General features: G+C 40.4%; 3 protein-coding genes across 5 annotated transcripts in view; 2 read left to right on the top strand and 1 right to left on the bottom strand.

The window, feature by feature from the left end:
• The first annotated feature begins 1531 nt into the window (after nt 1-1531).
• Nucleotides 1532-13464, top strand: LOC120045659 (solute carrier family 22 member 7-like). The gene is made up of 10 exons (XM_038990589.1): nt 1532-1933; nt 2056-2159; nt 8686-8840; nt 9460-9628; nt 9913-10036; nt 10331-10440; nt 11172-11386; nt 11602-11710; nt 12030-12236; nt 13380-13464. The coding sequence occupies exons 1-10, from the start codon at nt 1556-1558 to the stop codon at nt 13462-13464; spliced, it is 1656 nt and encodes a 551-aa protein (XP_038846517.1). The 5' UTR covers nt 1532-1555.
• A 1051-nt stretch (nt 13465-14515) lies between these two features.
• LOC120046627 (solute carrier family 22 member 7-like) lies at nt 14516-22268 on the top strand. 2 transcript variants are annotated; one of them, XM_038992013.1, is made up of 10 exons: nt 14517-15025; nt 15336-15439; nt 18251-18405; nt 18652-18820; nt 18922-19045; nt 20244-20353; nt 20591-20805; nt 21301-21409; nt 21497-21709; nt 22016-22268. In XM_038992013.1, exons 1-10 carry the CDS (start codon nt 14648-14650, stop codon nt 22095-22097), a joined length of 1659 nt encoding a protein of 552 aa, XP_038847941.1. In that variant the 5' UTR covers nt 14517-14647; the 3' UTR covers nt 22098-22268. The 2 variants fall into 2 exon arrangements, 1 of the variants encoding a protein (XP_038847941.1); XR_005476829.1 differs by lacking the exon at nt 21301-21409 and having other exon boundaries at nt 14516-15025.
• LOC120046629 (cysteine-rich protein 2-like) overlaps nt 22215-24568 on the bottom strand; it is a 25205-nt gene continuing 22851 nt past the window's right edge. The window contains exons 6-7 of one of the 2 annotated variants that reach the window (XM_038992014.1): nt 24394-24488; nt 22215-22894 (exon numbers count right to left, since the gene is read on the bottom strand). In XM_038992014.1, the coding sequence (XP_038847942.1) occupies nt 22757-22894; nt 24394-24488 (233 nt within the window). In that variant the 3' untranslated portion in view covers nt 22215-22756. The remainder of the gene's footprint in view (nt 22895-24393; nt 24489-24568) is intronic. The other variant, XM_038992015.1, reaches the window with a different exon arrangement.

The following is a 24568-nucleotide window of genomic DNA, read 5'->3' as shown; positions in this document are numbered from 1 at the left end:
TGGCCGAGCGGCCGCACACAAACCTAAGATCACCATGTGCAATGCCAAGCGTCGGCTGGAGTGGTGTAAAGCTTGCTGCCATTGGACTCTGGAGCAGTGGAAACATGTTCTCTGGAGTGATGAATCACGCTTAAGCATCTGACAGTCTGACAGACAAATCTGGGTTTTACAGGAACTGTATCATACGTTTTACCATTGCAACATTTCATTGCGATTGGTTATGCCCATTATTTGCAATAATGTCAACGAGCGCCATCACTATCTTTCCTTTGCAGTACCTCAAACTGTCTTTATTGCTAGCTGAGATACATTTTTATCAGTTGATTTACTCCTGGCTCAGACTTTGTCCAGACAATGTCTTAAAACAGGTTTTAACAGGATATAGGACCTTTTCTGAGATGCTTTGTGGATACAGGCCCTGGTGTCACTTGTGTCTTGGGTACAACAGAACAGCTACAAAGTGATCAAAATGTTCAATGCTTTCCATCGTTGAATCAAAAGAGCTGGAAAATGGAGAGACTTACCTCTATAGCCATATGGATATGAAGGTACTGTTGTCATATACCCATCCATTCTGACAGAGGACTGCAGTTAGGTCACTGTCATTGGAGTTGGACAGAAGGTTGAACTGGGGCTCTGGGAACTTCTTACAGGAACTTGGGAGTCCCATCTTCCTTCACTAGAAAACTGACAGTCAGATACTCAAACTATCAACAAACTATCAACTGCAAGTCTGCATCTCTGTTGATACACAACAGCTTGATTTAGTTATGGTTATGTTAATAGGCTTAAAGTAAGGGTTAGTGTTAGTGGATAGTTAGTTAAAATGCTGTTGAGAGTTAATTGAATATCTACAAACCAACCATCTATTTTGGATTTTCCAAATAAAGTGTGAAGAGACACGCACACAGGCACAGACACACATACACATGATAAGACATGCACACTAAACACATGTACACATGGATTTTGTATTGTAGATATGTGATAGTAGACTAGTGATCTGAGGGAACACAATGTGTTGTGAAAAGTGTTATGAAATGTGATGTCATGTAATATTTGAAATTGTATACAACTGCCTTAATGCTGCTGGACCACTGATTATTTTAAGGTTTATAGTCTTCAAGTAAGGATTAGGGTTAGTGTTAGTGGATAGTTGGTTAAAATGCTGTTGAGAGTTAATTGAACATCTACAAACCAAACATCGATTTTGGATTTTCCAAATAAAGTGTTACCGATTTATCACTTCAGCACCTCTAATGTGGTAGTTTATGGTGCTTTCCTAAAAATAACCTTTAGAATAACATCCCATTTATTGGGACTAAGCTTTCACTTTATCAGCTGGTACTGTATCTCTGCTTAGGATAATGAATTGTTAACACAAGGCTGGTAAATATGTCCTTATCCTTCTTTCCGACCTTTATATAACACACAGAATGAATTACCAACTGTAAGAAGAGCAGAGGACTAGAGGATTGTCTCTGCAGACAGCCTTAGAGGTGGTTGCTGCTACTTTACTGAGAGGAGTTCTGGCGACTCCAAAGTGCTTTTCAAAATGAAATTTGACAATGTCCTCTCAGAAATCAATGGATTTGGTCAATTCCAAATAATGATTGTCCTGATTCAGAGCCTCTCTCGCATGACCCTGCCGTGTCACTTCTTACTGAATAACTTCATAGCTGCTGTGCCCTCTCACCGCTGTGACATCAGCACTCTGGATGATGAGGGCGTCTTTGGGAATCTGACCCAGGAGCAGAGACTGACTGTCAGTATTCCAGTACAGGAAGATGGGACTCCAAGCTCCTGCAAGATGTTCCCAGAACCCCAGTTCCACCTCCTGTCCAACTTCAATGACAGTGACCTAGCTACAGTCCCCTGTCAGAATGGATGGGTATATGACAACAGCACCTTCAAATCCACTCTGGCTACAGAGGTAAGTCTCTTCCTTTTCCAGCTATTTTGCTTTCTAGATGGAAAGCATTGAACATGTTGATCACTTTGTAACTGTTCTGTCGTACCCATGACACCAGGGTTATTGTTATGATCTCTTTTAAGTGGGACCTTGTATGCGATAGAAAAGGGATGAACAAAGCGACAGCCACCATTTTCTTCATTGGAGTAATGTGTGGGGCTCCTTTATTCGGTTTCCTCAGTGACAGGTATGTATGCACTATACAGAAAGAACCCTTACTACTTCACACAAACTTGCGTATACACACCAAGGTTATTATAGTAAACGAAAAATGAAAATAAAAATGAAAAATGAAAAAACAATTTAGTAAACTGAAAAAAAATGTAAAACGAAAAAAAAACATTTGAAAAACTAAACTATTATCTATGATGCAGAAAATAACTAAAATTAACTAAAAAACATCATAAATGATGTTTAGTTTTAGTTGTTTTATTCTAAACTTTGGGCAAAAATCAAATGTTGACGTTTCAAATAGGCCTAGCTTGTACTAGCTATCAATAGCTAACAAGGAAGAAATCCGAGGGCGTGCAAGGAGCATGACTGGGCCAAGCTAGAACAGCTTGTGAAGTTGCTTGAGCCGTTCTCAATCCACATTAACCAACTCCAAACTGACAGCCAGTGCAGTGTCTTCTTAACCTTGAGGCATACTTGCAGTCAACTACGGTTTCAAAACAGTTGGCACAGGTCCTCCTGAAGTCATTGCGTGAGCGCTTCGCATGCATACTGAATCCTCTGGCACTTCGATCCAACCACTGCAGCAGCTTGTCTGATGGGCCCAAGTGTGTCTGTGGCACTTTGCTCAACAGAGACAGAGACACTGATGAGGGAAGCAGAGTCTTTTTTCCTCCATCAAATCAGAGAGTACAGCTGTGGAGCAGCAGGTCCGCAGGAAGATGCTAGCAAGCATGTCGACCTCAGTGATTCATGTTTAATATTACATAAACACATGTTTAATATTACATAAAGAATAACATGTCAAATGTGCCATGTCTTCATTCATTATTTGCTTTTTCCTCTGTCTATCTGACAGATAAAAGTTAAGGTACTTGATACTCCTTACATCTACTACTAAAGTTAAAAAAGCATTGGATTGGTGTAAACATGGGCAAGAAAGTTTCCTTCCACCTTATTTCTTGCACCAGTCTAGGCGCTTATCCTTTTAATCCAAGTCACATTCAGATTGATTTATAATTTAAACCATACCTTACCAAACCTATGTCCTGGAGTCCTCTAGTGCAGTGGTTTTTATCCCATAGATTTTGTAGTAATGTTTTAGTCTCTCAAATATCACATGAATACACATTAGACAGGGCAAAATGTATAGAATTGCAAGAAAAACTGCTTTAAAACTGCTACATTTGAACTGCACCCCATGATAAAGTGTAGAATTGCAGCTTTAAACCTGTACAAATGTTGTCTCTGCCAACAAGAGGGGAGTGAACAGTTTGTGTCATGAACAGTGCTTGTGCCCATAAAAATAGACATGGCGTGCTCACGCGCGCAGGGTGGGCGCGGGATGTTCCCCAGTGCTGTAAGGGGGGCATGAGTGAAAAAGTTTGGGAACCCCTGGTCTAGTAGCCAAAAGCCTGTATTAGCGCCATTGAGGACTTTGCCATTTTGATTTAGTCAACTGGGTGGGACTTCCAACTTTATTGACTGATCCCTCCTGATGATCCGGTTGGCAGGACCTGATGACCCGGTTGGAGTCGTGACAGCCGGATCATCAGAAATAATCAGCCAATGAATTTTACATCTGAAGAAGAAAATTGAATATTTCAAGATAGAGATGGCCTCAATGGCGCTGCCCATGGTCTCACAGACTCAATCATGACACAGATACAGATATGTTATGTCTATCCAAGTCTATGGTCCTGGCCCCTCACCTTATATATTACTGCTCCCCAGTGGCAAGAAGTGACTTGCCAAAGAAAACCAGCTATAGGCCTACAACACATAAATGAAAATGTATGCACTCACTACTTACTGTAAGTCGCTCTGGATAAGAGCGTCTGCTAATTGACTAAAATGTAAACGTAAATATTAAATCACAAAACTATAATAACCTTGATGCATACAAACACACAATAACATAGGCACTATACCCACACGTACACATGGATTTTGTGTTGTAGATATGCGGTAGTAGAGTAAGGGCCTTGGCAGCAGCTAATAGGGATCCATAATAAATACAAATACAAACACATCATTCTAGAACTACTGATAATACATGAAAAAATGTCCCTTCCTGTGGCTGGAAAATAGCTGCATAGTTAAACCATTTGTATTTGTATTTATTAAGGATCCCAATCCTCTAGTCCTCTGCTCTTCTTACAGTTGGTAATTCATTCTGTGTGTTATATAAAAGTCGGAAAGAAGGATAAGGACATATTTACCAGCCTTGTGTTAACAATTCATTATCCTAAGCAGAGATACAGTACCAGCTGATAAAGCGAAAGCTTAGTCCCAATAAATGGGATGTTATTCTAAAGGTTATTTTTAGGAAAGCACCATAAACTACCACATTAGAGGTGCTGAAATGATAAATCGGTAACACTTTATTTGGAAAATCCAAAATCGATGTTTGGTTTGTAGATGTTCAATTAACTCTCAACAGCATTTTAACCAACTATCCACTAACACTAACCCTAATCCTTACTTGAAGACTATAAACCTTAAAATAATCAGTGGTCCAGCAGCATTAAGGCAGTTGTATACAATTTCAAATATTACATGACATCACGTTTCATAACACTTTTCACAACACATTGTGTTCCCTCAGATCAGTAGTCTACTATCACATATCTACAATACAAAATCCATGTGTACATGTGTTTAGTGTGCATGTGTATGTGTGTCTGTGCCTGTGTGTGTGTCTTCACAGTCCTCGCTGTTCCATAAGGTGTATTTTTATATATTTTTTAATCTGATTCTACTGCTTGCATTAGTTACATGATGTGGAATAGGGTTCCATATAGCCATGGCTCTATGTAGTACTGTGCGCATCGAATAGTCTGTTCTTGACTTTGGGATAGTCAAGAGATCTTTGGTGGCATGTCTTGTGGGGTATGCATGGGTGTCCGAGCTGTTTGCTAGTATTTTAAACAGACACCTCGGTGCATTCAGCATGTCAACACTTCTTACAAAAACAAGTAGTGATGAAGTTAATCTCTCCTCCACTTTGAGCCATGAGAGATTTACATGCATATTATTAATGTTAGCTCTCCGTGTACATTTTAAGGGCCAGCCGTGCTGCCCTGTTCTGAGCCAATTGTACTTTTCAGAGGTCCCTATTTGTGGCACCTGACCACACGACTGAACAGTAGTCCAGGTGCGACAAAACTAGAGCCTGTAGGACCTGCCTTGTTGACAGTGTTGCAAAATGGCAGAGCAGCGCTTCATTATGGACAGACTTCTCCCCATCTTAGCTACTGTTGTATCAACATGTTTTGACCATGACAGTTTACAATCCAGGGTTACTCCATGCATTTTAGTCAACTCAATTTGCTCAATTTCCACATAATTTATTACAAAATGTAGTTGAGGTTTAGGGTTTAGTGAATGATTTGTCCCAAATACAATGCTTTTAGTTTTTTTTTAAATTTAGGACTAACTTATTTTGCTACCCTTCTGAGATGAACTGCAGCTCTTTGTTAAGTGTTGCAGTGATTTCACTCGCTGTAGCAGCTGACGTGTATAGTGTTGAGTCATTCGTATACATAGACACACTGGCTTTACTCAAGGCCATGTGACATGTCATTAGTAAAGATTGAAAAAAGTAAGTTTCCTAGACAGCTGCCCTGGGTAATTCCTGATTCTAGCTGAATTATGTTGGAGATGATTCCATTAAAGAACACCCTCTGTTTTCTGTTAGACAGGTAACTCTTTATCAACAATATAGCAGGGGTGTAAAGTCATAACGCATAAATTTTTCCAGCAGCAGACTATGATCGGTAATGTTAAAGCCGCACTGAAGTCTAACAAAACAGCAAGCAATGCCTTGCTTGTTGAATGTCCTTCCTTATAAGCGTGCTGAAAGTCTGTTGTCAATTTGTTTACAGTAAAATATCATTGTATCTGGTCAAACACATTTTTTCCCAAATGTTTACTAAGGGTTGGTAACAGGCTGATTGGTTGCCTATTTGAGCCGTTATTCTTGGTTAGTGGTATTACTTTTGCTTCCCTCCAGGTCTGAGAGAACACACTGTCTAGTCGGCTTAGAATGAAGATATATAGTTGAAGTCGGAGGTTTACATACACCTTAGCCAAATACATTTAAACTCAGTTTTTCACAATTCCTGACATTTAATCCTAGTAAAAATTCCCTGTCTTAGGTCAGTTAGGATCACCACCTCATTTTAAGAATGTGAAATGTCAGAATAATAGTAGAGAGAATGCTTTATTTCAGCTTTTATTTATTTCATCACATTCCCAGTGGGTCAGAAGTTTACATACACTCAATTAGTATTTGGTAGCATTGCCTTTAAATTGCTTAACTTGTGTCAAATGTTTAGGTACCCTTCCACAAGCTTCCCACAAGCTTCCCACAATAAGTTGGGTGAATTTTGGCCCATTCCTCCTGACAGAGCTGAACTTCTGACCGACTGGAATTATGATACAGCAAATAATAAGTGAAATAATCTGTCTGCAAACAATTGTTGGAAAAATTACTTGTGTCATGCACAAAGTAGATGTCCTAACCGACTTGCCAAAACTGTAGTTTGTTAACAAGAAATTTGTGGAGTGGTTGAAAAATGAGTTTTAACTCCAACCTAAGTGTATGTAAACTATACAGTTGAAGTCAGAAGTTTACATACACTTAGGTTTAAATGTATTTGGCTAAGGTGTATGTAAACTTCCGACTTCAACTGTATTTTTTAACCAGACAAGTCAGTTAAGAACAAATTCTTATTTACAATGACTGCCTACCCCAGCCAAACCCTAACCCGGACGACGCTGGGCCAATTGCGTGCCGCCCTATGGGACTCCCAATCACAGCCGGTTGTGATACGGCCTGGAATCAAACCAGGGTCTGTAGTGACGCCTCTAGCACTGAGATGCAGTGCATTAGACCGCTGCGCCACTCGGGAGCCCTCTGACAAATAGGAGAGGCAATATATTTCGCTATTATCCTCAGTAATTTTCCATCCGAGTTGTCAGACCCCGGTGGCTTGTCATTTTTGATAGACAACAATAATTGTTTAACCTTTTCTACACTGACTTTACAGAATTCAAAAGTACAATTCTTGTCTTTCATAATTTGATCAGTTATACTTGTATGTGTAGTGTCAGCGTTTGTTGCTGGCATGTCATGCTGAAGTTTTCTAATCTTGCCAATGAAAAATCCTTAAAGGAATTGGCAATATCAGTGAGTTTTGTGATGAATGAGCCATCTGATTCAATGAAGGATGGAGCTGAGTTTGCCTTTTTGCCCAAAATGACAAGTTAGGTGCTCCAAAGCTTTATATCATTCCTCTTTTCCTCTTTTAGTTTCTTCTTCTTTTTATTCAGTTTAGTCACATGCTTTTTCAATTTGCTGTACGTTTTCCAATCGGTTGTGCAGCCAGACTTATTTGCCATCCCTTTTGCCTCATCCCTCTCAACCATACAATTTTTCAATTCCTCATCAAACCACAGGGATTTAACTGTTTTCACAGTAAAAAAATGTAAACGGGGCATGCTTATTAGTAACTGGAATAAGCAATTTCATAAATATGTCAAGTGCAGTGTCTGGTTCCTCATTACACACCATAGACCAACAAATCTTTATATCATACAACATAGGAATCATTACTGTAACGGCTGTCGTAGTCGTTCTCCTCCTCAGACGAGGAGGAGCATGGATCGGACCAAGATGCGGATTGGTAAGTATTCATTATTTAATGGAAAAACAACAAACACTACAAAATACAAAAACCAACAAACGTGACTAACCCGAAACAGTCCTGTGTGGCCCAAACACTGACACAGGAACAAACACCCACAAAACACAAGTGAAACCCTGGCTGCCTTAGTATGATTCTCAATCAGGGACAACGATTGACAGCTGTCTCTGATTGAGAATCATACCAGGCCGAACACAAAATCCCAACATAGAAAATCAAACCTAGACCAACCCACCCAACTCACGCCCTGACCAACTAAAACAAATACATGACAAAGGAAAACAGGTCAGGAACGTGACAATTACAAAACGTCTTGTATGACCTCTTATACACTATATTAGGCCCAGACTTTGGTGTTCAATTGAATCCTTTACATTTACATTTTAGTCATTTAGCAGACGCTCTTATCCAGAGCAACTTACAGTAGAGTGCATACATTTTATTACATTTTACATACTGAGACAAGGATATCCCCTACCGGCCAAACCCTCCCTAACCCGGACGACGCTATGCCAATTGTGCGTCGCCCCACGGACCTCCCGGTTGCGGCCGGCTGCGACAGAGCCTGGGCGCGAACCCAGCCCAGCCTGGGCGCGAACCCAGAGACTCTGGTGGCGCAGCTAGCACTGCGATGCAGTGCCCTAGACCACTGCGCCACCCGGGAGGAAATGAAATGAAATGAAATGAAATGAAATACTCTGATAGTGTCTAGTGTTTAATACCATGTTGTTGTTTTTCACTTAGCTGCATTGTGTATAGAAATATGGCAACACTTTACATTATGATATACTGATAATTTGCCTTTATAATGTTTTATTTTTCTCTGAACAGATTCGGCCGGAGGGCAATGCTGATGGTGGCTTACCTAGCAACTATGGTGTTTGCTTTTACCAGTGCCTTCTCCACCTCTTATGTCATGTTTTGTATCATGAGATTTTTCACCGGAGTGACACTATCTGGAATAAGCATAATCTCCATTGTACTCAGTGAGTTAGTCCCTGATTGCACTTTGTATTGTATTGTGTTATACATATTAAAGTGTTATACAGGTAGCCTAGCAATTAAGAGCGTTGTGCCAGTAACTGAAAGGTCACTGGTTAAAATCCCAGAGCCGACTAAGTGAAAAATCTGTCGATGTGCCCTTGAGCAAGGCACTTAATCCTAATAGCTCCTGTAAATTGCTTTTGACAAGAGTGTCTGGTCAAATGTATAATGTTATTATAGTCTCCCTCTATAAGAGGTTTTAGACCTCAAGGGAATTGATCTTGGTTAAATTTGGGGTTAAATTAAATACACTGGGATTTCATAAATCATTCATATTAAAATGTTGATGATTGATTTAGTGATATATTGCATGACTGAATTATATTTTCTGTTCCTGCTGTAGCTTCTAGGAATATTCAGCTTGTTCAACATGAACTTTGACTGTAGAGGCACTCTGCAAATTATGTAGAGACAAATCTGAAAGTAAATGCTAAAAAATGGTTGCTTGGTATCAACATCAGTTGCTTTACATTAGATGTAAGTGTTAGCATAAAAATCGGTATTTACTTTAACATTCAAATATAATTCATTCCAAACTCTCTTTCTTGGACATTTCTACAGGTGTGGAATGGTTTGACATTCAACACAGGACATTTGCTGGAGTGATAGTAAGCCTGGATTGGACAGGTGGAAACATGCTGCTAGCTAGCATTGCATACTTTGTGAACGACTGGAGGTGGCTGACCATAGCAGTTACCTCGCCTCTTGTCTTGGCTGTCATTACCTGGTGGTACACAACCCATTTTACTTTGATGTTATGTGTTATACTTGGTTTGATGAGTTCATTGTTAAAACTTGTCCACTGGTAAAACATGTACAGGTAAAACTTGTTTAGATGTTTGTGGATGTACTGGTGAAGTCAGACCTTACTATTTGTGCAATACAAATTCCCTCTCCTGGGCAAATAAGGGTATATATATCTACTAAAAGGAAAGGTTTATAACAACATAACATTATTATTAGAGACCATCTGGTGGCCTTGCCTGGTGTCAACAGGGATCTATGCCATTGCAGGTGGCTTCCAGAGTCTGCTAGGTGGCTCTTAGCGAATGGAGAAAAAGAAAAAGCCCATTTCTACCTGGAGAAATGTGCCAAGATGAACAACAGATCCAAGTGTATGGCTGAGATCACACCACAGGTACATTTAATGCTCACATATGTGGTATCATGTTATGATAGCCTTAGTCTCAACAGGGCTTCTTTCAATCTCAAGTCCTGCTGAGATTGAGGCTGTCCTAATATCGACACCATACTCAGAAAATGCTGCTCATTTTAGCATGCGTGGCTTCATGACAATGGTGAAACTAATGACTAATAGCCGCAGGTGAAAAACTATTCTGAGCCATCTAGGTAAGCAAATAAGATAAACCTAGAAATGCGTTGTTGGACAAAAAGTTTTGCATAAAAGCATGCCTTTTTTGGTTGCCAACAGACCCTTACAAATGCAGTAAGAGTTAAAGATGAGGACAAGAAGTACGGTTTTGTGGACCTTGTGAGAACTCCAAATATAAGGAAACTTGCCATTTGCACAGGAATACTATGGTAAGTAGGGGAAAACACTTTTGGATCTCATCAAGGTCTGATGCCATAGAACTAATCTTAAATGCCCTTAAAAGGGAAACTCCACTTAAAAACAATATTTTTGTATTTTTTTCATTAGTCCACGTTGATATAGTCCACATCATTGGCCACATGCAAAACACATCATCACGGTAATGTGGCCAGTGACACTTTGCTTCTTGAAAGTCCAATATCTTGAAAACTTGACTGCTGACATACAAAACATTTTGGGACTGTATCAACACTGGACTAATGAACATTTTTTATTTTTTGAGTAGAGTTTCCCTTTAATGTTTTCTCTCCAACTTGTCTGGCTATCAAATTTAAAGGAGCAACATGTACTATTTTAGCCATCATTTCCATTTCTTCAAGGTTCTTAACGGACACTGCATATAAATGCCTAAAATGGCTTAGTACTGCTTCTTACCTTATCATAATCCATTTGGCCATCCATTGGGCCATCCACAGGAGGTTGGTGGCACCTTAATTGGGGTGAACGGACTCTTGGTAATGACTGGAGTGGAATTGGTGGAATGGTATCAAATACATCAAACAAATGGGTTCAAGGTGTTTGATATGATAGGCCATTATTATGAGCCGTTCTCCTATCAGCAGCCGCCACTGATTTGGCTCTAGTTGCAGGTGGAAATGTTACATGTATAACCTTTAGACGTATTTTTGATCGTAAGTTCATTATTTTCTTCAACCTGTAGGTATGGAGTTGCGTTTACATATTACAGCATCAGCTTGAACATCACTGGGTTTGGCATGAATGTCTACTTCACCCAGTTCATATACGCTGCCATCGAGTTGCCTGGAAAGATTGTGGTCTATTATTTCTTGAACAAGTTTGGCCGAAAACCTGGACAGGTTGGGACACTGCTTTTGACTGGAGCCTGTGTCTTCATCAACATATTTGTTCCTCAAGGTATTTGTTGGTTCCTGAAAGATATTGTTAGCAAATAATACGTTTTTACTTTACTTACGTTTTACTTACTTACCTACTTACTTACCTTTGAGTTGCTTGTGGAACGTAGGCCATCGCAGTTTGTTTTCTTTGTGCACTTGCATTTTGAGCCCTGGGGGTATTTTTTAGTTGTTAGCCTTAGATTCAGTCATCCATGTCTTCATATTTTCACTTAGGTTTGTGGGTGTTTCGTAGCATTGTGGGTCTTTTTGGGAAAGGCCTCTCCGAAGCATCCTTCACAATAATGTTCCTTTATACCACTGAGCTCTACCCAACAGTAGTTCGGTGAGTGACCAATAAACTACTATATCACATAGTGTTCACTTAATGTAATCACCTGTAGTCTTTGTGTGTATTCAGTGAGGTGAAATGTCTTTCACAATGTTGCAGATCGAAATGTAACAAATAGAGCTAACATGACTCCTACTTGACAGACAATCAACTCTGTTCTACACAAAACAATGATATCTAAACGTTCGCCTCCTTATAACACACATTGTTGAAGTGAAGTTTCCAATTTAATTATACTGCCAGATTATCATTATTCTTTGCACAGATCTGTCCTCTTTTGCACTCTAAATTACTTTTTTGCTTGGTCCCTCAGGCAGAACGGCGTTGGCTACACCTCATTTGTGGGTCGGCTAGGCGTGTCCATCGCTCCCCTCATCGCCCTATTGGACGATGTGTGGGAGCTCCTACCTGCTGTGATATATGCCTTGGTGGCTGTTGGTACCGGACTAGTGGCTTTGCTCCTCCCAGAAACACTCAATGTTCGCCTGCCAGAGTTCCTCGAGGACATAGACAGACCAAGGTAGAGCAGGAATTGTATTTGGTAACACTGTATCTAAAGCATCTAGGTACTGTATATGATTGATTGATTAATTATTTAATTTCAGATTCAGACGCCATTTAGTGCCCAGCCCATATGGGCTTATAAGATACAAACAAGTGCTTGTGAAGAAAAGGGGAAACAAATACAGTTTACAAAAATAATGCAGTTATATAATGCATTGTAAGACTTGCCATGGGCCTGATTATAAGAAATTATAAAGGCCCATACATGCTTATAACAAGTTGTAAACATTATACCTATGCCAATGCTTTAACCAAATCTTTATAAAGGCTCACACATGCTTATAACAAGTTATAAAGCATTATAAACTGGGTGGTTCGAGCCCCGAATGCTGATTGGCTGAAAAGCTGTGGTATATCAGACCGTCTACCACGGGTATAACAAAAATGTATTTTTACTGCTCTAATTACGTTGGTAACCAGTTTATAATAGCAATAAGGCACCTAGGGGGTTTGTAGTATATTGCCAATATACCACAGCTAAGGGCTATATCCAGGCACTCCGCGTTGCGTCGCGCTTAAGAACAGCCCTTTGGCCATGGTAGATTGGCAATATACCACACCCCCGTGGGGCCTTATTGCATAACTATAAACCAGTTAGTTTGAGTCCTGGATGCTGATTGGCTGAAACAGCATTTCAGCTATGTGTATATCAGACAATATACCACGGGTATGATGCAGAAATACTGTTCTATTTACGTTGGTAACCAGTTTATAATAGCAATAAGGCACCTTGTGGGTTTGTGGTGTATGGCCAATATACCACGGCTAAGGGCTGTATCCAGGTACTCCACTTCGCGTTGTGCATAAGAACAGCCCTTTGCCATGGTGTTACTGGCCAATATACAACACCCCTCAAACCTTTTTGCTTAATTATGCCAATGCATAACCTGAATTTTAATAAAGGCTCATACATGCTTATAACAAGTTATAATGCATTATACCTATGCCGAGGCTTAAACCGATTCTTTACAAAGGCTCATAACAAGTCATACATCATTATACGTATACCCTTAAAGTAAAGGTTACCCATTATTTAATCAGTATTCAGAATTGAACGAATGGCCATGTAACATCTAATTGCACCTTTCATGCTTTGCAGAGCGGAACTGGATGGAGAGAGTGGCAATCCACTGAAGCAAGCTGATGAAAACAGGAATGGAAATGGAACAGTTGAGGTTACATGAATCCACGTCGAGATCTTATTCGATTATAAAAGGATTAGATATGTAGATATATGTGAATCCGTCACTCAGAGATACAGCAGTTTTCAAGCAAGTGCATGATAGATGGACACAGAGCAGAATATCTACCTAGAAGAAATATAATGGATGGACCAAAAAATAGATGTACTAGGGTCCTACTAACATAACCAAAACAACTAAAAACAACCAAATACAATCCAATATAAATCCCCTTATGTAACACACATGATAAAAGTTACTGTTAACCTCTGAAATATCAATTAATACTAGTACTTACCTGGTTAGTACTTACATATTACTTACCTGTTTATTACTTGGTGAAAGATAATTGTAAGATGAATTGTAGCCCATTTTTCTTACATGGTCATTATTGAATCTACTGTTTTGTTCTTCATAAATACTGGTGTTTGTGTGTCTTACTATGTGGCTTGGCAATAAACCTGTGTTCTATACATACGTTTCCTGTACTGAGTTATCCTAACTGTTTAGAACTGGGTACCTTAAAACTCCTGTCACGAGTTGTAACTTGTATTTAGGATAATTCCGACTGTGTATGGTTTTTATTTCCATGCAGTTAAATACCTTTACTGTGGTGGCACGTTCAATAGAACAAAACATTTAAATAATGGTGACGTGTTTCAGCATATCTAGCCTTCGTCTCATTTCCCTTTTGTCTAAAAACTTGGGTGGGAACAAGCCTGAGTCCCAGTCTGTTGGTGCCATCATGTTGTTGTACTTGTCACTCATTGCCATGGTATGTTTGGTACGTTTGGCTTAACAATGAGCAATGGAGTTTGAAGAGCACAGACATCCTGTTTCATTCTCTTTTTGAACTGTTCACATATTATTGAATTCCGGATACTTTGAAATGGTGAAAAATGATTTAACTACTATTTAACTACTTGCTGTAAATGCATCACCAATTAATGTATATGAAGCGTTTCTTTACAAGCAGAAGTGGTTTATTTATTTATTTTTGCACAGTTAAAGATTAATCTATTTCGCAAAGTTTAACTAACAATGAGACAGTTGGACCAACAGACAGACAACCTTTAGACTTGGTAAAAGATTATGATATATTTTCTTGGATCCAAAGTACGAATGTGAATGAGTGTGATTGCTGTGCTTTCAGTATTACAAGAAGTCTGTCTGGACCAAGTGGAAAATGAAGTTTGAACACCTACTCTCGGATATCAATGGATTTGGACGGTTCCAGATTATGATCATTATCATCAGCTTCATTGCTCGATTCACCCTGCCTTGTCACTTTATGCTGGGTAACTTCATAGCTGCTGTGCCCTCTCACCGCTGTGACATCAGCGCTCTGAATGATGAGGGCGTCTTTGGGAATCTGACCCAGGAGCAGAGACTGACTGTCAGTATTCCAGTACAGGAAGATGGGACTCCAAGCTCCTGCAAGATGTTCCCAGAACCCCAGTTCCACCTCCTGTCCAACTCCAATGACAGTGACCAAGCTACAGTCCCCTGTCAGAATGGATGGGTATATGACAACAGCACCTTCAAATCCACTCTGGCTACAGAGGTAAGCTTTTCTGTCTCTTTGTCACTATACTATACAAGTCGAAAGGTAATGATGTAGGCAATGAATATCTCATTGAATGAAAGGCCATGTTGTACTCGTTGAATGTCATTCTTCGACCACTACACATGGTTGCATAGAAATTAAGTATTATTTGTCAGTACAAATCTCAATGAATGCATCCTTGAATATTGTTGCAGTGCTAGCTACTCAATTAAATTATTTCACAAAAGGGAAATAGAGAGGCTGTTCTCATTTATACGGTACCTTGAATGAGTTGTCTGTTTATTCTTATTTCTACCTCTTACATCAGTGGGACTTGGTGTGTGACCAGAAAGGGCAAAATAAGGCGATGGCCACCATCTTCTTCATGGGAGTGATGTTCGGAGCAATGACCTTTGGTAGTCTGAGTGACAGGTAAGTTAACAATAATTTATACATTTATAAATTATTCACCTTAAAAAAAAAAATTGTGTACAGACGCACGTAACATAACTGGTATGGTAGTGTCTGTCAACAGAATGTGTGGATGCAACGACTAATATCGCAACGACTTCTAGTATATTTTCTAACATGTCTTTCCCCAGATCTTAATCGAGCATCTGATGCAATTACTTGAAATTTTTGTTCTGGATTTCCAAGATGACCTAAAACCATGAAGTAGACATGCTGCAGCACCCCCTGAAAAATGGGAATATTTATTATTTGTAAAAAAAATTACTTGGCCTTTACAACTCTTCTGTCTTCAGCTGCAGGAAACTTTTATTTTACAAAAGTAGTGCACTGGGCCTTTACTACGCCTGTATTCAGGGCTGGTCCTGGCAATTCTGTCGCCCTAGGTGAGACAAACATACTGTATTGCCCCCTGCAAAACTAGAATACTCAGAGTAAGCAAAATGATGTTGAAAAGATGTCTAAAATCCGTATTTTCCAGACGTCGAAGTTAGGTTCAATTTAGGTTCTGAATGAAAGGTGAAAAGACAATATGTTTCAAATCCGAACCAAACATAGGCGTCTATAGTTGAGCAAAATCAAGGCTGGTCTAGACTGGACCAAAAACCAACGTCTGTGGGTGTGGAAATCAAGACCGGTCTAGACTGCACCAAAAAAAAAGATTGCTGGTCCAGACAGGACCAAAAAAAGACTGCCAAGAGACATCGGCGTCGGTCTGTGCTTACTGGGGTTATCCTACAGTGTCTGCCTGCAATGTCATTTTATAAATGCTCATCCATGTCTTAGTCCCACTGTTTCTAAAACAAGCTTTTCCATTGGCTTTATTGGTCCTGATTCCTGTGACTAATCAATATTACATTTCCACACTAATCAATTTGGCTGTTTAAGCTATGAATATCAGCTACCCAACTTTATCAGGAGTTATCCTGAGCCTATTTGCAATGTGTTTACTCAGCGGGAAATGCATAAGTATTTTATTTTTCGCTATGGATACAAACTTGAAACCAATGATCATGACAATTTAGCCCAAGGGGTGAAACTTCTGGACAGCAGTTTTGAGTAGCCTGATTATCCATTCCATATTGTCCATTTTACTTTGGCCTCTCCTGTCTTTAGTATATGTGGTTTGTTAACATGTCAGCACATTTTTTTATATGATTAGGTGCCATTTAGGTTAGGCTATTTGATCAGAGAAACCTGCATGATGTAAAAGGTGTCTGTCCCATTACTTATACATTTTATCTCCAGCCTGTAAGCTACAGAAAAAGCCACATATTCTTTCTACCATATCCTATATCTGCTACATGATTTATGTTAGATTATTTTGACGGAATGTTGGTGGAGCGTGGCAGCGATGCGTCTCTCCAACAGCACCCTGGAGAGGCACGCTGGGAATGGACAAGCAAAATATTTTGCGCCCCTGCCCTTGACAAAGTGAGCACTACTTATTACAGGCATCTGTAATATATATGCCACTGTTGAGAGAATTTGTCATTTTTGGGGGGCAGAATTATGTGAGGTTTTATGTGTTGTTGGAGGTGTGCCCTGGTCAGTTTAGCTCAGAAAATGCCACCCTCTTCAATCTGCCGGCATAGACGGCTGCGGGCCGGCCTTTCCGGTTTTAGCAGACCGATATAGGAAAGGGAAAGGGGGATACCTAGTCAGTTGTACAACTGAATGCCTTCAACTGAAATGTGTCTTCCGCATTTAGCTCTCTGCAGCTCGGGAGACATCTTTTTCTCTCACAAAAGTATTGTATTGGGCCTTTACTACTCCTGTATTATCAGACCAATACAGCCGTATGCAAAAAGAATTGCAGCACCCCACCACCCCAACATCTTCTCTCGGCTATGTCCCCATTAGCGATTGCTGAACCAGCAGCTACTCTTCCTGGGGTCCACACGAAACATAAAACATGACATATTACAGAACATTAATAGACAGGAACAGCTCAAGGACTGAACTATACACATTTAAAATAATAACAATAGAACCTAGAAAGGTCCTACTAACACAACACTGAGAGAAACAGAGAGACCCATTACTCTATGCCTACATCCTAATACATTCATATATTACATTTTAATTTTCATATAGTACATTTACATTCAGTAACATCTATCAGTTACACGCATACATACATCAGTACACATATGCCTATGAGTTATTTAGGTAAAATAGGGGGATTGGAAATGATGAAGACAATTACATTGAGGGAAGCTACAATCTATCTGCAATATTAAAGCTGATCTACCCCCTAAAAAAAAGAAAAATAAGGGCAGAGACATTATGCTGTGAGCTTTTTATTTATTTATTAAAGTACATTTTGGTGTTTGCTTGAGTAATTTGAGATGGAAGGGAGTTCCTTGAATTCATTCTGGATTTGGGGCTGTGTAGAGACCTCTGGTGGCATGTCTGGTGGGGTAAGTTTGTCTGTCAGAGCTTTTTCAACACATGAATATTTCTCACATTAACATTTATCTTTCCTCTACTTTGATCCAAGGGAGACTGACAATTTGACATTGATATAAAAACAGCTACATTTGGTCTTTAATATTTTTAAATCGATCAAATTAAGGGGACATTTGTATTTGTATTCTCTTTACATAAGCTTATCTTATTATATTTCTAATTGAAAGAGGGGAGTTGCCTCACACTACAGAGACAGGAAATAGGCCCCTGCCCTATGGGCCAATTTAGCTCGGAGAAAGCTACATAATGTAATTAGATATTTTTCTGTTCACTTTATCTTCACATGTTGTCTTTTTTCTCTAGGTTTGGTAGGAAGATCATGCTCCTGGTGTCCTATATCTCTGGCATGCTGTTTGGTGTTGCCAGTGCTTTCTCCACCTCCTTCATCATGTTTGCTGTGCTCAGGTTCTTCACTGGGTTCGGCATCACTGGCATCGTCATCGTATCATCAGTACTAAGTGATTATACACACACACATGCACACAACCAAGCACACACACACACGCACGCACGCACGCACGCACGCACGCACGCACGCACGCACGCACGCACGCACGCACGCACGCACGCACACACACACACACACACACACACACACACACACACACACAAAGCCCACCCACCACTAGATGAATACAGACAACCCACGTGGTGTCCCAGAGACTATCCTTGACTCATCTGGTGTTGCTTTGTGTCGTCCTCAGGCGTGGAGTGGGTGGACATTGAGCACAGAAAATTAGTGGGAGTGATTGACAGCCTGTCCTGGACGTTTGGTAACGCCATGATTCCAGCCATAGCCTATTGTGTGAACGACTGGAGACAGCTGACTATAGTGGTCACCTCACCTCTCGCCCTGGCCATACTCACATGGAGGTCAGAGGGAGGGAGGGAGGGACTAACCAACAAATGAATGGACAGTTAACAGTTAACAGTTGCTGTGTTATTGTGAATAACATCTTTACCTCCTCCAATAGGTGGATTCCTGAGTCAGCCAGGTGGCTCATAGCCAATGGGAAGTTTGAGAAAGCAAACTTTTATTTGCAACAATGTGCCCAGATGAACCAGAAGCAGGAGTTTGCATCCAAAATTACACCAGAGGTAAGCAATTACCAGGATAGTATAAGTTTAAGCAATATGGTCATTTAAATTCCTTCACTCTTCCTTATAGCCTGGTTCCAGATCTGTTTGTGCACAAATCTAATCAAATTGTATTTGCCACATGCGCTGAGTGCACCAGGTGTAGATTATACAGTGAAATGCTTACTTAACGGAAATTACCAAATAAAAAGGAAATAGTAACACAAAATAGTAACACAATAAAAGAATAACAAGGCTACAGTATATACAAGGATACCGAGTCAATGTGCTTCGGGTACGAGGTAGTTGAGGTAATTGAGGTAATATTTACATGTAGGTAGGGGTAAAAATGACTAGGCAATCAAGATAGATAATAAACAGAGTAGCAGCAGCATGTGAAGAGTATAAAAGAGTGTGAAAGTGTATGTGTGTGTGGAGTCAATATGGATGTGTTTATGTGTTTTCTGTGTGTGAGCGTATGTAGTGTGTGTGTATATGTGTGTATATGTGTGTGTTGGAGTGTCCGTGTATGAGTGGGTAGAGTCCAGTGATTGTGCATAGAGCCAGTGCAAGAGTGTCAGTGGGCCCTGTGTTGAGGGTCAGCGTGGTGGATGTGTTGTTGCCTACCCTCACCACCAGGGGACAGCCCGTCAGGAAGTCGAGGATCCAGTTGCAGAGGGAGGTGGTAAGTCCCAGGGTCCTTAGCTTAGTGATGAGCTTGGAGGGCACTATGGTGTTGAAGGCTGAGCTGTAGTCAATGAACAGAATTCTAACGTAGGTGTTCCTTTTGTCCAGGTGGGAAAGGGCAGTGTGTAGTGCAATAGAGATTGTGTCATATGTGGATCTGTTTGGGCGTTATGCTAATTGGTGTGGGTCCAGGGTGTCTGGGATGATAGTGTTGATGTGAGCCATAACCTTCCTTTCAAAGCATTTCATGGCTACAGATGTGAGTGCTATGGAGCGATAGTCATTTAGACAGGTTACTTTGGCCTTCTTGTGCACAGGGACTGTCTTGCTAACTCCTATGGTCAGAGTTGGCAAGACAGCACAAATAGATCTAGGACCTGTTTACTTTCCCTCTTAAAGCCTGGGTGGGATTTTTTCCATATTGCTTATATATATCCAATCTTTTCATATCTACGGGAGCGTCGAGGAGACAAAGTCTAGGGGTTGATTTGGGATTCAGCAACTGATCCGCCTCTGTTCTTCTCGCCACCAGACTCTGTCCAGTATCATTGTGACAGAGAGAAAAGACAGAACCTACTCCTACCTGGACTTGGTCAGGACCCCAAAGATGAGGAGACTGGCTCTACTCACAGGCATAGTATGGTGAATATCCCCGGTCTCATGATACACACAATAATGTAGGAATGTATTGATGCTATCAAGTTGGGTAAGATTTCATTTGACTGTTTTGATCTAATATCCACATAAGAGAATATCCTGAAATGTAAATTCAACTTTAAATTAGACTTTTAGCTCACCTCAAACTGTGTCAAAACACATTACATAGCTCTACACTGTTTAACAACACCAACAATGCCAACCTGATTTCTCATCCCAAAGGTATGGTGTGGCTTCAACATATTATGGCATTAGCTTCAACATCACTGGATTTGGGCTCAACATATATCTAACCCAGTTTGTGTATGGTGCCATAGAGCTCCCAGCCAAACTATCAGTGTACTACCTTCTGGATAAGGTGGGCAGGAGAAACACAGAAGTAGGATCTCTGCTAGGAGCTGGAATCTGTCTCGCTGTTAATATTTTCATACCCAGAGGTGAGTGCTTTTTTTGTGGGGGATCAGGGAGGCGGGCAATTCAAGTCCAGGAGACATCTTATAATGTATTGGAGGTGTCAACAAATACTGCCCTTCCTCTAGTGCAGCACTGACATACTACCTGATTCAACTATAGTTTTCTAAATTGAAGACCATGCTTAGATGAATCAGGTGTGTTAGAGCTGGGTTAGAACAGACCCTGGCAGTATCACGTCTCTACACGAGTTATCACATCTCTACACGAGTTATCACATCTCTAAAGAAGTTATTACAACTCTACACAAGTTATCACATCTCTAAAGGAGTTATCACATCTCTACACAAGTTATCACATCTCTAAAGGAGTTATTACAACTCTACACAAGTTATCATCGAGTTCTGCTGGGGTGTGTTCCAGTCTTTTTCAGTTATTCATGAACTCATCCTAAATATTTAAATATGGTGGGAAACTTTGACTTAAAGGAAAGGTCATGTCATTCCTCTCCTCCACTTCAGACATGTCTGTTTTAAGGACGGTGGTGGCGGTGCTGGGGAAGGGTTGCTCGGCAACATCCTTCACAACTGTCGTGTTATACAGTTCTGAGCTGTTCCCTACTGTGGTCAGGTAAATCACACCTGTGTCTCCGATTTCAAGTGTGACTAAAGACAGATCAAAATGTGTGTTCTGTATATTTCTCTCTCTGTCTCTCAGGCAGAACGGCATGGGCTACAACTCGTCCATGGGTCGCCTGGGAGTGTCTCTGGCCCCTCTCATCCTGCTGCTTGACGAGGTGTGGAGGGACCTTCCGCAGGTCCTCCTCTGCTCCATAGCCCTGCTGGCTAGCCTGGTGGCCAGGATGCTGCCTGAGACACGTGACCGCTGTCTACCAGAGACCATTCAGGACATTGAGGACGGGCAGACAGGGTATGATATAGCCTCTGTGATATAGACACTTAGGTTGGAATTCAATCCAAAGTGCGTTAAAGAGCAGCGCACTAGACAGATCACAATGCATCTATTAAAAGCTAAATATGCAGAAATCGCTCCGCCATTGCCTAGTTGCTACAATTCTAAAATGCTAGCCTAAACCTAGCAAACCACAATTTCTCAAGCAAGCATTTTGCCAGGGTACAATCTGTAAATTCTTTGCAAATATGGTTATCGATGATTATGAATATCATAGTGTTTTATCAATGACTATGCGTTTATTCTTTTTATGTACAATTCTAGGAAAAGTTTGGCTGGATCCCAAGTTGTGGAAACAACAGAAATCCCTCTAAAATCAAAGGCCAACGATGAGGGGGAAAATTGATACTAAGATATTCTTTCTGTAAATATTTTTTATATGCCCAAGTGTGCACCAACAACAATTTTTTCAAACACCTTTTCAAGTAACCTCATTGTATAGTAAGTGGTGTGTTTGTTTCACATCAAAACAACATTCAAACCTAGCACTGATTTAATAAAACAAGACACAAGAGAAGCATAATTCATTTTATTCCTCCTATACAAATTCAAATTTTCCACTCAATTGCAATACTGCATTATCTTATTTAGTAAAGACTCCTTTCTGTTTCATATGAATGAGGAACAAAATATTATCTTTGATAATGTATCATAACTCTTTATGCATTCTTCCTCACCATAACCATTGGCAAATATATGCAATCAATCTTTAATATTGGATATGAAACTGTTGTTAAATACGTATTTTATAAATCTGTGTGCTTAGCAGGTTGCAAAAGTGATTTAAATATTCTGAAACATTAATACGTTATACAAACAATATGTAAAAATACACACAAAAATACCTCATGTTTATCAGCAAGCGTGTGGTCGGTTCCATTGCAATACCTGTCAATTCAGTGAATCATTTCAGTCACTCAATTCAGTAATTTCAGTCACTCAATTCAGTCACTGAAATGACCCTAATCAAACAGAAACCCCATTCATCTCACTTTTAGTGTGTGGTTAAGACTGGCTGGGTATTTCAGTTTGCTCCATGTCTTCCTTCTCATAGATGTAACAGCCCACCTTGCCGATGTTCACTCCTTTTGGTCCATACAGGATGCCGTAGCAAGGGACGTGGCAATAAGGTATCCCTTCATGCTGTAACAAGGGAAAAAAAAAAATCTTCAATTAATAAAAAAAAAACGTATTTAGTACATAATGTTTCTGCAACGGTATCTTACGGCAAAAAGGAGCTTCTGGATATCAGGACAGCGATCACTCACCTCGAATTAGACAAAACGTGCAATCATTGGACAATAAATTACACGAGGTATGATCACGAATATCCTACCAACGGAACATTAAAAACTGTAATATCCTATGTTTCCCGGAATTGTGGCTGAATGACGACATGAATATTCAGCTAGCGGGATATATACGCTGCACCGGCAAGATAGAACAGCACACTCCGGTAAGATGAGGGGGGGTCTGTGCATATTTGTAAACAACAGCTGGTGCACGAAATCTAAGGAAGTCTCTAGATTTTGCTCACCTAAAGTAGAGTATATTGTGATAAATTGCAGGCCACACTACTTGCCTAGAGAGTTTTCAGCTATACTTTTCGTGGCTGTTTATTTACCACCACAGACATATGCTGGCACTAAGACCGCACTCAGTCAGCTGTATAAGGAAATAAGCAAACAGGAAACCACTCACCCAGAAGCGGCGCTCCTAGTGGCCGGAGACGTTAATGCAGGGAAACTTAAATCAGTTCTACCAAATTTCTATCAACATGTTAGTGTGTGCAACCAGAGGAAAAACAATTCTTGATCACCTGTACTCCACACACAGAGATGCGTACAAAGCTCTCCCTCTCCCTCAATTTGGTAAATCCGACCACAACTCTATCCTCCTGATTCCTGCTTAAAAGCTAAAATTAAAGCAGGAAGCACCAGTAACTTGGTCTATAAAAAAGTGGTCAGATGAAGCAGATGCTAAACTACAGGACTGTTTTGCTATCACAGACTGGAATATGTTCCGGGATTCTTCTGATGGCATTGAGGAGTACACCACATCAGTCACTGGCTTTATCAATAAGTGCATCGAGGACGTCGTTCCCACAGTGACTGTACGTACATACCCCAACCAGAAGCCATGGATTACAAGCAACATTCGCACTGAGCTAAAGGGTAGAGCTGCCTCTTTCAAGGTCCGGGACTCTAACCCGGAAGCTTACAAGAAATCCTGCTATGCCCTGCGACGAACCATCAAACAGGCAAAGCGTCAATACAGGGCTAAGATTGAATCATACTACTGTACACTGGCTCCGACGCTCATCTTATGTGGCAGGGCTTGCAAACTATTACAGACTACAAAGGGAAGCACAGCCGCGAGCTGCGCAGTGACACAAGCCTACCAGACGAGTTAAATCACTTCTATGTATGATTTAATTGACCAACATCAATGCATCTTCAGATTGTCTTATAAGTCCATGTGGGCTAGGCATCCTGAAAATGCAAGACACTTTAATAATAAAATCAATCAAATCAACCTTACTTGTGAATTTCGACACAGAAACACTGATGTTGATCTTAAAAGCAGCCCTCGCTTCGGGTCATCAGTAACTGTAGTAGACAGTAATAATGTGGATGTAATACCTCAGCATGTCCACCAGAGGTCAGTGTCTTCTTACACCTCTCACAGCGCAGGCAGGGTCGGTGCCAGTTCCTACCCAGGGACATCACCTTCTCTGCTGCAGAGACAGACAAACATTTCACTATGATTACCTCATTCAACTGGCATGTCAGGATAATTAATCAAAAGTGCACAAGG

Source organism: Salvelinus namaycush, chromosome 4, assembly GCF_016432855.1.
Source record: "Salvelinus namaycush isolate Seneca chromosome 4, SaNama_1.0, whole genome shotgun sequence".
Taxonomy (NCBI): domain Eukaryota; kingdom Metazoa; phylum Chordata; class Actinopteri; order Salmoniformes; family Salmonidae; genus Salvelinus; species Salvelinus namaycush.
The sequence above is the reverse complement of the archived record's forward strand: the minus strand, read 5'-3'. Positions and strand labels throughout refer to the sequence as shown.

What these genes read in the sequence shown, in the direction of transcription:
- LOC120046627 (XM_038992013.1), top strand. Translation starts at nt 14,648, where the DNA reads ATGAAGTTTGAACACCTACTCTCGGATATCAATGGATTTGGACGGTTC. An exon ending in CATCCAAAATTACACCAGAG is followed by an intron (nt 19,046 to 20,243) that starts GTAAGCAATTAC and finishes TCTCGCCACCAG; the next exon opens with ACTCTGTCCAGTATCATTGT. An exon ending in TAATATTTTCATACCCAGAG is followed by an intron (nt 20,806 to 21,300) that starts GTGAGTGCTTTT and finishes CCTCCACTTCAG; the next exon opens with ACATGTCTGTTTTAAGGACG.
- LOC120045659 (XM_038990589.1), top strand. Translation starts at nt 1,556, where the DNA reads ATGAAATTTGACAATGTCCTCTCAGAAATCAATGGATTTGGTCAATTC. An exon ending in CATAATCTCCATTGTACTCA is followed by an intron (nt 8,841 to 9,459) that starts GTGAGTTAGTCC and finishes ACATTTCTACAG; the next exon opens with GTGTGGAATGGTTTGACATT. An exon ending in CAACATATTTGTTCCTCAAG is followed by an intron (nt 11,387 to 11,601) that starts GTATTTGTTGGT and finishes ATTTTCACTTAG; the next exon opens with GTTTGTGGGTGTTTCGTAGC.